This window comes from Zeus faber, assembly GCF_960531495.2.
Source record: "Zeus faber genome assembly, chromosome: 17".
Classification (NCBI taxonomy): Eukaryota; Metazoa; Chordata; class Actinopteri; order Zeiformes; family Zeidae; genus Zeus; species Zeus faber.
Window position 1 is genome coordinate 20889959 of NC_137204.1, and position 13218 is coordinate 20903176.

General features: G+C 43.4%; 1 protein-coding gene across 2 annotated transcripts in view; it reads right to left on the reverse strand.

The window, feature by feature from the left end:
• The window catches only part of nnt (nicotinamide nucleotide transhydrogenase), a 36748-nt gene that overhangs the window by 8826 nt on the left and 14704 nt on the right, over positions 1-13218 (reverse strand). For both annotated transcript variants that reach the window (XM_080018410.1, XM_080018411.1), the window contains exons 12-18: positions 11433-11543; positions 8520-8665; positions 7784-7979; positions 6070-6303; positions 5668-5828; positions 4272-4451; positions 3400-3559 (exon numbers count right to left, since the gene is read on the reverse strand). In XM_080018410.1, the coding sequence (XP_079874536.1) occupies positions 3400-3559; positions 4272-4451; positions 5668-5828; positions 6070-6303; positions 7784-7979; positions 8520-8665; positions 11433-11543 (1188 nt within the window). The remainder of the gene's footprint in view (positions 1-3399; positions 3560-4271; positions 4452-5667; positions 5829-6069; positions 6304-7783; positions 7980-8519; positions 8666-11432; positions 11544-13218) is intronic.

Genomic DNA, 13218 nt, shown 5'->3' on the forward strand with positions numbered 1-13218 from the left:
AGGAACTTGATCTGCATCCGATCCGGTTGCACCGAAGATCACTGTTTGTTCAACAAGTTGTTGGTGAGCACTCAACTCGTGCTGATGGGGCTTTACTTTTTTTTTTTACATATATTTATCTTATATTTAGAAATCAAACTCAGTTTTGAAAATGTGTTGAGAGATAGAAAACAACTTGAGGAACATACAATACATCTGTTATAATCTCATTTTGGACCACAAATTTATTTTCCCATGTTTCTCACGCACAGCCATTGTGCGCAATTTGACCAACTAGATGACTGAGATTAACTAGTCTCACACCAACGTAAATGTTAAAATTATTTGAATTTTAATGCTACACAGATTTTAATGTAAGGTGCAATCGGCAATTTGTCTTATATAAACCGACAAAATATATCAGAAGATAAAAAATCCCTTCACTTTCGATTATACTTCCTCACATACTAAACCTGTTGTAACATAACCTCCTCTTTCAGCGTTTGGGCTTGAAACTCAAATTGATGAACTTTTTTTATCATATAAAAAAAAAAAAAAGGAGTTGTTTGCCTTTACCAAGTGGAGATTACAAGCAACAGAGCAGCAGACTTCCTTTTGGACAGGTAAGCCAATGTCATCTAAGCATCCATATGTACTTCTCGCTTGCCGTAGAAGCCATCCAATGGATGCTCCCTTTGAAAGGACAGAGTGATCACTTGATATGAGCACGCACATGGGAAAAAAGTAAAAAATAAAAAATTACAATTTAAGGTGGTTGACCCTGGTGTAGCGATTACTATGCTCTATAAATGGAGAAAAAAAATTATCACTTAATTCCTTTTGCAACTGGTGTGTGTTGTTTCCTCTGACACATAGAGCAACACAATGCTTTAGGATCCCCCCGGGAGAGAGACGCTATAACTACTTTAATCTAAAACAGTAGCGTAATTACACAACTTGGGGAGCGAGTTGGAATCAGGCAGGTAATAGCCAAAACCATGGCAGATTTATTTCATTAGCTCTGCTTGAGTCCCTTTGTCTTCCAATTCGTTTGTTTCTTTGTCCAAAAGGATTTTTTTTATTTTTTTTGTTTTCATTTTAGACAATAAGAACACAAATACAAACACACACGCATCCAATAGCGTGTACTCGCCTCGCCACCAAAACCAGATACTGCGTCTCGTCACAACACGTCGCTCTCAAAGGCAGAGACAAGGGCCGCCCGCCTGCAGTGCGGCGCGACAATTTAATGGTTTTCACTTTCCCGCCCCCCCTTCATCACAATCCTCTCGTTTCTTTCTTGTGCTTCCAAGCTTTTTTCTCTCTCTCTTTCTCTCTCCGGAGTAAGTGTTTCTCCTAAGGAAAACAAGCGGGCCCAGACGACACAGAGACAGGCCAGACGAGGCCAGGGAAACGGTTGTGTTTATCAGGCAAAGTCTTAACTGTTTCCACAGATGCCAATCAGGCAAAGTGACTGTGACGGCTCCAATTAGGGAGAATGGTCAACACGGAACCAGGGACAGTGATTGAAAAGCAGCGTTGGGTAACACTGACCCACTGCCGGCTGCTACACTGGAGGGAGGAAATAATGCGAGCTCGGATGGGTTATGAATTGAGAAAATTATATATAATCATAGGAAATCATTTCCTATAAACTGATCCATTTCTTAATGCCATATTTTGACATTGTATGATCCCTTTTGCACCAGACCTTTATCCCCCGATATCCCCATACAGTCAACATTCTCCAAGAAGTTACATTCTCCGCTCGCCAAAATACTGAGTTGTTTTTTTTTCCGACAGCTTAACTGATCGAGAGAAGAATAACTTTGTGAATTGCACTAGTAATTGCATTAAAGACGCAAAATGAATAAAACCATTTCAAACCCACACTACTGAATGAAACCACACTGAATCCAGTTGAGGACCACAGGTTCAATGTGTACTCTGTAGACATGTGTCCAATGGGGCATAATATGCTAAAATAAAAAAAATAAAAAATAAAAATAAAAAAACACCCATAGGCAGGATATCATGGATATTGTCTGTCCACACCAATTTTTCCACCAGATTACTCATTGAAACTGATCTGTATTAATTTAATGTATTTTGTTATTATTTACCCTTTAAGCTTATATTTATCATTGCATTGAAATAAGCCTTATTGGTTTAAAGAGACTTTGGAACATGCAATGCAAATAAGGATTATTCATATCATCATCATCATCATCATCATCATCATTTATTTTTCCTACCCCATGCTTTGTAATTCCAACCCCTTCTAGATCCAGATCTTTAATTGACTTGTTATTATCACTCTTCAACCGCGACCATTGGAATTTCTCGGAACTGGCAGCTGATCCCGGGAAGCAGGTTTTTCTGGTGTGCGGGCTGACCAGTCGGGCTGGAACGCCCGACATGCACGCCTGTTTACATGAACGCAACTGTGTAAAGCAACTCGATGCTCAAGTGATTGGTTAAAAATAAACAACCTAGGGGATAGGGATTCAAATTGCCTTGTGCAACAGAATGACAAATTTATTAGAAAAACAACAACCCCGGCCGGCCGCACCCCCGTGATGTGGCAAGTCCCGGTGTAAAAGTAACGCGAGAGCGCGGGTAACACGAGCGAAGTGCACGTGAGACCGCGAAACGCAGACAACCGGTATGGAAGGAAGCAGACGAGCGCGAACCCAAACGGGGAACAAATACTGACTACGGTGTTTATATTGTCAACTAAATTCCACCATACCCAGTTACTTACCACTTCCAGACTACAGGATACACATCGACAAGGGCTGAAAACATATGCGTGTTGTGTGTTGTGTGTTTGTGTGTGTGTGTGTGTGTGTGTGTGTGTGTGTGTGTGTGTGTGCGCGCGCGCGCGGTTGGCTGCTACACCAAGGCTAGGTAATTATCCTAGCGAGATGGTGATGTAACAGGGGTCAAGAAAGGGTTAAATAAACAGCACATATGCTTTGCTAAGCCCCCCTCCCGTGAGTGGCACAGTCAAAGGAGAGTGTTTCTCATTTCACAGTCAAGAAGTGTGTGTGTGTGTGTGTGTGTGTGTGTGTGTGTGTGTGTGTGTGTGTGTGTGTGTGTGTGTGTGTGTGTGTGTGTGTGTGTGTGTGTGTGTGTGTGCGCGCTCGGTGCCCCTTGTATAGGTATCGCTTTGCCGAAATGTCACTGCCTGTGTGGCTGTGGATTTGAGTCTCAGCATGGTGTGTGGCGCAAAGTGAGATGGGAAATTGTCTGGGCTACAAACACATCTTTATATGCTTACGTAATTGTATCTGTATGTTCAAAGAATTTATTTGCCTGTGTGTGTGTGTGTGTGTGTGTGCGCACGCCTGACTACAATACTTCCTTGAACGTGTGTGCGTGTGTGCATGCGCGTGTATGTGTGTGTGTGTGTGTTACCTGGAGTGATGATGATGTTGTGTGCGTCTCTGATCATCTCCACGGTCTGATCCACGTTGACCTCCGTGTGTGTGCCGGTGATCTCCATGGGCTTGCCGGTGCCGGTGGAGGACGTGCCGTAGCCGCCCAGGATCACATTGGCCAGGGAGCGGTTCATGGCCTGAGCGGGAGAGGAGTTCGCTTTTCATACGTGATTCACAACAAATACCTTCCGCTTTGGTTTGGCCGAACATTTACATGAACTGTTTGACAAAAATGTCCGACTAAAGACACGTTCAACCATTTGTTTAAATATAGAAAAATTGTTTTGTTTTTTGTGACGGCCTGGTGTTTAACTTTGATGCAGAAGTAGTAAAGTTAGAGTCCCTCCTTGTGGGGGGGAAAGGAACTGCTGTGGTCAAAACTAACAGGGAAAAAAACTCAACCCATGAGATTCTCTGTGTTGGGTGGATTCATCCTGGGAAGTCCCAGAATTCCAATTCAAAACAGCAACTCCCCCCCCCCCCCCCCCCCCCCAACATCACTTCCTGGAAACGACGCCTTCTTCTTCTTCTGATAGATCGATTTGTTTAATTTATTCGTCACCTGGGGGGGGTGGGAATATTTTTTTCCACCCGAGGTGCTTTTATTTTTTTTTGTTAATGTTCATGTTGCTTCACAATTCACTTTCGATCTTTGCATCCTGGCTGGGAAAGGCAGACCCTGCCGCCAACAATGAAAAAGTATATAGAGGAACACACGAATAAACCAAATACATGTATGATACTTTTTTAGCTGGCAAATTATAAGAAACAAATATATATATATATTTTTATTTTTTTTTTACATAAAATTGTGGATTGCCACTTTAATGACCGACGCTTCTAACTTACCACACACATAATGTAGGAGAGGATGGCCCCGGAGGAGCCGATCAGGGCTCCTACGATGGTCAGCAGGTTGTTGTTGAGCAGGAACCCCTCGGCACAGAGGGCCCAGCCTGAGTAACTGTTCAGCACTGTGATAACCACCGGCATGTCGGCGCCGCCGATCGCCGCCGTCAGGGTCACGCCCTGAAGGAGGGAGGGAGCTCACGTGAGAGGACGCACACCGTCGCCTTCGACTTTTTCGGCCAGATAGTCCAGAGAGGACCACTCTGCAGTTACCTCAATCTTAAAACGCTGCTATTCCCTTTACCGACGCCGGCTCTTCTCCTTTGTGCTGTTTTTAGCTGAATCCTCTTTTATTTGGCTTACTTGGCTTCTTTTCCTTCAAAGCATTTAGACGACTCTTTTGTTCCCCCCCAAAAACGGTTTTAAACATTTGGTCTATCGGCATATTAAAATCAATTTGTGCACTTTATAAGCCCATAAACTCGCTGTGCGCCAAATCAGAACAGTCCACGGCGAGGGATGGAGTCCAGGGTAAATTCTCGGCATAAAATGTTGGAATTATTTTCCCCACAGGAGGGATTGGAGTTAAATGGCTGCGAACAGAAAAAGTGTTTTGTTGCTGGTGATTAGTGCTTCATTTACAGACTCAAGCCCGAGTACACATTACGGCTGCGATGATAGCCGTCACATGATGCAGGGTTCAGCTCATTACCGTCATCAACGCAAATAATAAAATCGATTTTATTTTTTTTTTATAACATTTTCTTGCTGGTGAAAGTTACTGGAGTGCTTATGGTGTGTAATATGAAATATAATCAGAATAATCATTGTTTAGTTATCATCAATGACTGGCCATCCAATGTCCCACTTCCATCCTATGTTCAAGGGCCTCTGGATAATACGAGGGATTTATTTTGTGTGTCCAATTATTATTAATTTTTTTCACTGGCTGTACCTGACTCAGGGGGTTTTTGTCAGTCGAATCTGACTCTGCTATTCAACGGAGGAATGGCTCTGCGCACTGTCCCCCCAAATAAAGCAAGTTTTATTTGGGGGGACCGGGGCATGGCTCTCCGCGATCGGGGCGCGTACTAAGAGCCTGTGACGCAGACGATTCGCACGTAAAAAAATATATTTATGATTATTAAGACTTATTTATAATTCCTCATTGAAATGTTGTCCGCGCGCATTTTTGAAAGCTTCAGTTTCATCCTGTTATTGTAATGCACACTGACTGACAAAAAAAAAAAAAAAGTCCTCAACAAGTAAATCGGAACACCGCATCGGTAAATCGGAACACCGCAGTTATAACCTCACTGTGGTAAGAATAAATTCATACCGTCACAGCCCTAGTACATATAAAATGCAAAAAGCACCGGAGACACCGAACACATACCATGACGGCAGAGAGAGCGGAGACGGATCCAAGACAGGTTATGCCCGTGGTGTAACTGGGGTCCAGCATGTAGGGGATGATCCCACCCACACTGGCCGCCATCAGCCCGGCGTTCAGGGCATGACGAGCCGGGAGAACCAAAGGAGCGCTGTTCAGCATCCCTGGATGGGAGAAGAGAAAAAAAAAAAAAAAAAAGAAACGGAAGGAAGTGAACGTGAGGAAGCAGAACTACTCCACACTGCTCCCTCAGACACCCCCTCAAGCGCCGTGGAAGGCGGGACCTCTGTTGGGTTGTTGTTTTTTTTTTTTTGCATTAATGAATTCTATGTGTTTTCAACTTCTTTAGTCAAGACATTATTTTGCAGAACCCCTTGACCGAGCTGAGCCACGTCTCCCTCTGACCTTGCAGCTTTCCGTACGCCACCAGGGAGCCACTGAAGGTGACGCCCCCGATGTAGGTCCCCAGGTAGGCCACTATCTTGGTGAGGTTGGCGGCAGGGTCCGTGGCAAAGTGCGGGTACTCCACCATGTATTCGGCCACGCAGGTGAGCACAGCGGCCAGACCCACCAGGCTGTGGAAGGCTGCTACAAGCTGGGGCAACTCGGTGATCTGGATCCGCTTAGCGATGCCCAGGCCTGGAGAAGGAGAAACAGGTGCGAGCAGTGTTGTGAGAAGTTGCGACTGCACCGGAACATAAACACACACGCAAGCGAAGGCAGGCGTGCGCGCGCACACGCACACACACACACACACACACACACACACACACACACACACACACACACACACACACACACACACACACACACACAACAGATTTAACCTGCATACAACAGGCATATGGACTTTGACACGGGACAGTAGTTGGTAGTTTGTAGTCTACTCATAAAACATTATTCAAAGCCTACTAAATCCATTAGAACTACAGATAATTAGAACTCAACAAAGCCAAAATATGTTTTTGCCAAAGCGCCACGCAAGATACTTTCAAAATGTGCTAAATGTGCTAAACGAACTACTACTACAACTACTAGAACTACAATGATTTTTTTTATGAAATCACTGATTGAATATTTATATACAATTTAATATTTATGTATAATTGAAATACAAAAATAATTTTATTTTAGCCTATATTGTCACAGGCACCAAGAAAAAAAAAAAAATGCAAAATATTCTGATTCAATTATTTGTAGACAACATTTACCAGTTGATAGAGAGCAGCAAAAGCAATTGTGTCAATAAGAAAAAAGTGATTTGAAATCGAAGTTTAGCATTTAGTCAGGTCCAGTCCGAACGACACGACAAACAGAAGTCATCTTCTGTCATTAAACCATAACTTTCAACTTCCTCATTGGCCAGGCCTTCAAAAAGAAGTGTGCGCACACACACGGACGGACACAAACTGCAGGGAAGTCACACACACACTGCTGAGAAGTGGGTCATTTTCAGAAACCAGGTGTTGCTGATGAGGGTTGTTTGGGGGAAATTCCATGTTTGTTAGTGGGCACTTTGTGTTTTGTAGGCATGTCACTGAAGGCTTTCCAAGGTTAATGTGGGCATCTGGAAATCGACTGTTGCCTGAATGGATAGTTTAGTCTAGTCCCAGCCTTGTTACTGGAACAATTAGCATTCAAATTGACCAGGGTGAGAGGGGTAGAGAGAGAAAGAGAGAGGGAGGGAGGGAGGGGAAGATCCAGAGTTGAAGTCTGTATGACTCAAGAGGTGATACTGTCCATTCCTTCAGACCTCCTGTGTCTGGCCAGGGGTTAGTCATGTTTCGTTTGATCTGAACATCAGAGGAAGATCTGCACACAGCACACCTGCTGCTTAATATGGACATACGTGAAACACATGCACAACAACTGGGCAGACACATACACAACAACTATGTACTGTGAAGTGCGAGAGAAGTCCACACACACACACACACACACACACACACACACACACACACACACACACACACACACACACACACACACACACACACACACACACACACACACACACACACACACACACACACACACACACACACACACAAAATTCCAAAGCCAAGAACAATCACACAGCACGCATTAACACGGCACTTAAAATGCCACATGTACTCACCAGCTGTGCCACCCACAGCCATGGCAGCGCTCATCTGGGCCAGGAGCTCGGGACTGGGCTTGAGGGCACCGAGTGTGGCAACAATGCCCCCCGCCACGCCCATCATGCCCAGGGCGTTGCCCAGACGGGCGGTGGACTGCTTGGACAGGCCGGCCAGGGCTCCGACACAACACATGCCTGAGCCCAGGTACATCATCTGGGGATAGAAAGAGAAAGGACGAATGGTGAAGAAAATAACACTCCAATGGCAGACATGACAAAATTGGCACGGACCGCTCAGTTATATAAGATCTGGGCCTACATACGCTAACTTTTGGAAGCCGTTGCCAGGTTGGCAACCACGCATCAGCTGTTGGTTGCCAAGACTGACAAAATGGTTGCAGAATTTTCGTCATTTTATAATTGAGTGAGAATAATCCCATATAAATAGTATTTGTAAATACAGAATAATTTTTTCGTGACATTTATTATTGTTCCTTACCAAGACGTTAACTCAATTAATTTATTTAGTAATTTTACATAATAGTATCTCAGTTTGAGTGAAATGACAAATGGGGATAAAAAAAAAAGAAGAAAAAAAAAAAAGCTCTGCAAGATGGCCCTCCACTTCCATGGCATTTGCCCTCTGAAAGAAAACTACAGCACATACAATTTAAAAAATAAACACCTTCAAAAAAGACTTTGAAGCCACCTGCAAGGCTAAACCCCCCGTAGATGTCCGCAGCCACAAACAAACCTGTTCAATGTTGTATCCGGCCTGCAGAGCGACACCGTAACCTCCAACAAAGACCCCGGTGGGGAGCAGGTATAGATAGTTGTACTCTGGAGGATCGGTGGGCCGCTTGAACATATCCAACATCTTTTTAGTCACCAGGAAACCACCTGCGCACCAGAGAATAGAGGGTTAAATGTTGAGCGGAGAGGGATGAAGACAAAACACGGTAGAGAAACATACAGAGGTGAATGAAATAAGATCTACTTCTGGACGGTTCAGGTGTTCAGATCAATACCTGAAAACACAGCTCAATGCTCAGCGTTGAGGTTTTAAAAAGTTGACTTTATGTCAGTGTAAATATTCCAAGTGGGGAAACTCTAAAAAGGATCAAACTGAGACCAGACAGTGTCTCACTGCTTTATCAGCCAAGGTCACATTACTGTGCGTGTTACTTTCTGACACACACACACACACACACACACACACACACACACACACACACACACACACACACACACACACACACACACACACACACACACACACACACACACACACACACACACACACACACACACACACCTAATTTTAGCACCAGACCTTCCTAGTTAAAACACAGCAGTAATAACAGTCTATTCCTCCTTTAGCCCAATCTGAGTCAATATATTAAGATGGAGGAATGTTCAGTTGAACTATTGGAACAAAACAAACCCTGGTCCAAAGTATTTTTTTTTCCTTTAAACCTCTAATGGAGCATTATGTCTATACTTAGAAAGCTTTTACAAATAGAAGCACTGATCTAACGTCCCTGGACAAGTAACTAGACCTGTGCAATGTGTAGGAGGGAATTTTTCCAGTGAGAATTGACCTCATGGCTTCACAGCATTAACTGACTTCTGTTTAGGATGTTTTACACAGCGACCGCTTACAACTTCAAAACCCCATGTAATCATAAAAGTATAGTTCTCAGTAGGGCCGCGAGGGTATGAAAATGTTCTTACCGCAGTGAAAAGCAACATATGTATAGCTGCGGTACAGCGGTTTACCGACGGGGAGGGGGGGGTCAGTCAGTTGCATTACAATAACAGGATAAAACAGATAGAAGCTTACAAAAGAATTATAAATAAGAGGAATCATAAATATATTTTCATATGCGTGAATCGACACGGACACAGCTCTCCATGCCCCCGGATCGGAGAGCTGTGCCCAGTTCATATTGGCGTTGAACAGCCAAATTCGATTTGACCGACAAAATTCTGAGTCGGAAGCAGCCCGGGAAATAATTAATAATAATCGGACACGCACAAAATAAATCCCCCACATGTTTAATGGACTATCCCAGGAGCGGACTTGGCGGCCAGAAGTCCCACCCTTTGTCCTTCAACATAGGATGGAAGACGGTCAATGACGAGGACTAAACAATGATTATTGTGTTTATATTTCACATCCTCCTGTCGCTTTCATCAGCAAAAAAAAACAAGTGCAAAAAATGCTGATATTTTATTTGCAGTAATGACTGTAATGACCTCAATGCTGAGGTGACGTGTGACTGTGATCAGTCTCGGACTAATTGGTTTGACTGTTGGTTTAATATTTTCTTAAATCTCAGCTCCTACAGTGTGTGCTAGAATCCCAAGATGTGTGATTTTCTGTGATCACCGTCCCGGTAAATCCTATAACGTGCGTTACTGAGATACTTAAATTTGTGATGCCTGTTTATTGCTAGGATTTGTCTTTTGAACGTTTTGTATTTTTGGCCTGTAAGGGAGAATTTATGCAATGGGAGGGTAAAAAAAATGACTGGCCGCAAACCAGAATCTTCCTCACAACTAGAGATTTTAATGGTACCATTACAGGGTGAGGAACTAACACATTTCACTGAATCATTCACCCGGACTGCGCTTTAGATTCCTCTAAATGAAACCATTTCAGCCCAAAATGTTAGAACACAGTAAACCCAGGTGTTTTCCCTGCCCCTGGGCAGCCTGTCTGACCCTGGAGGAATCAGAAGCCACGGCCAGGAACCTGTTCCCTAAAACATTACAGAGGCCATTTTATTGGAAGTAAATTTCACTGTTGTGTTTCCCTGCTTCTCAGTGGAATGTTCATTATTCTGCTCCCGAAGGGTTTTTATGGGTAGTGCGGTAGACCACTTAGAAATGTGCGTGTGGAACCAAACCCACACGGCGAGCATTAAAAATAAAGTGAAACAACTGCACCTTAAAAAGAAAAAGGTATATCTATAAATGCTCTGCAATTTTTGGCATGCTTACGTTATAGGGAAACTTCCAAAAAGATCCAACGGACCAATAAGTGGTTAAAACGGTTCTTTCATGGACGATCCCGCGGGGTCATTTGGCTTTCTGCAACCTCGCCGTGACCCTCATCCCTGGTGGGTGTCCTAGACACAACTCAGCAAACCTTTGGTGTGGCTCGTCGCAGACCGACGCGTTGGAATCAGAAGCCTCAGACATGCAGATGAATGCCTCGGATTGATCCAGTATGTACCTTAACTTTCCAAACGTCAACTTCAAAGACTCCTAATTTGGTGGAGCTGTGAGCCATTAGGACATTCTTAAGAGAAACAAAAAATGAATTCGCAGCCCTGCCCCGGAGCCAGGCAGCGTTTCCCCCAGCACAATTATAAAGTGATGGGTATTTTAATAACTGCAGGAACATTGCCATTATAATGGGAATTATTAAGCGTAATAGCAGAGGTGTGTGTGTGTGGTCTGAGCCAGAATGTGTGATTATAGACTGAGCAGGTGTGCAAAAAAGGGCAGCTAGAATATTTATGTAATTGTCTAATAGATATAAATCTTGCAATCTTCTAATTTTAGTTGATTTTATTGGCTATACATTGTTATAACTGGCAAGTAATGCTTCAAGGTGTGCGTGCGTGCGTGTGTGTGCGTGTGTGTTTCAAAGACTCACCGGCAATGTTGACGGAGGAGAGGAAGGCAGCGAGCACAGCCAGAGTCTGCGCGGTGGATGTTGGGGCATAGCTGCCGCCCATCAGGGACAGGCCACCCACGGCCGTCAGACCTGGAAGAGACACGCGGCGGGTTTAAAATACCCAACGATAAAACAAGCGATTACACTTTTCTTTTCATTCTGAATTCATATTAACGACCAAATGTAAATGCGGAAAGAAAAAAAAAAAAAAAAGAAAAAAGCGAGAAAAGCCCATAAAAGTGTAATAATAATAAGAGACATTTATTGACATCGGAAAATTTTTTCATTCAGCGAGATTGTTGATTTTCCCTCAACTCAACTGATGGAATCTCACCACTTGGTTTTAGTTTGCATACCCCACGTCAATGTTCTCGGATGAAACGCTCAAACAAAGAAAACTCCAAACCTGTGTCCAAACCTCAAGATACCTCAGTGGTTGACCGCACTGACACGCCCACAAAAACTGAACCGATTTCACAATTATTCCCCGCTAGGAACGAACGCGCGATTTGCTTTTACGCACGATGGCCGAGAGAAGGTGAGATGAGAGCGATGGGAGTCGGGGACCTCGTGTGAGGCTGCTGACGTCATGGTAACACTGGACGAGTTTCTCAGGCTAAATCATAAAATGAGACGCATGCGTTTCTATCTTTATTAGTGTTATCCAGTTGATCTTAATGTACTGGGAGTCCAAAAACAACCCAGTTTACTGAAGATAAACTGGGACTTGAAATCGAAATAAATGTATTCAACAAATAAAGCAACACTTCGGTCAAAGGACCTAAGTTTAGACGATGTGCAGGGGGTCGCATCCCTTTTTGAGAATATTTTGAGGAGTCGTTTAGGAAAAGGCATTGTGAGGTATTGCAAGTGAATTTTCTCTGTCATTCATTAAAATAGGTGGGTCAAGGTGCTTTCTCATACAGTGGCACAGGAAAAAATAAATAAATAAAAATAAAATAAATAAAAAAAAACCACCATATTTCCTGTCCATTACATCCCTCAATTACTGGGGTCCCACTGACAATTGATCATCATTAGCATCACCGGATCACTCTACCCAGCGAGTGTCTCAAAAACACAATTGACCTTTCATCTTAAGAAAAGTCACTTTGGCATTGGGTTCATTTATATTCATGTATTTGGTTCAAAAACGGCCTGTAAAGCCCCCGTCAGGGTCCATTAAGCAGTCCCTGAAATTAGGTTTCTCCCGACGTGCTTTGATGTATGTTCATGACTCCAATGCTTCGCTGGGATAATTCACTCTGCAGAAGAACCGCTCGCCGGCCAGATGACCTGGAGGCTTAATGTTTTGTCATGAATATTTATGAGAATACCGGTAAACCGGGGAGAGTTCAAACACGGTGCATACCTTGCAGACTCTCTTGCTCCTGTCTCTACGCCGCATCCCTTTCCTGGAAGTTTTCATCAAATAGGTTCTCTTTGCCAAGCTCCACCATTTTCCTTTCAATGTAGTTTCAGTCTTGAAAGCACGAGGCGTTACGCTTATAAATAGCTTTTAATACGATAATGTTTACCTACCAATTAATTCAAGCGGTTATCAATTATGAATTAAAATGCATTTTATAAAGAACTGTATTTCCTCAAAATGATGTAAGTGGCTGACTGGAAGAGCAAAACCAAACCACTAGTTTATAGCACAGTTGACAGGAACTTATATTATCAATAGTTGGATAAAGGAGACTGAACAATTGATGAACAGTCAAAGGGAGATTAAAGCCCAAATGAATGCGTCAAAGTAGTT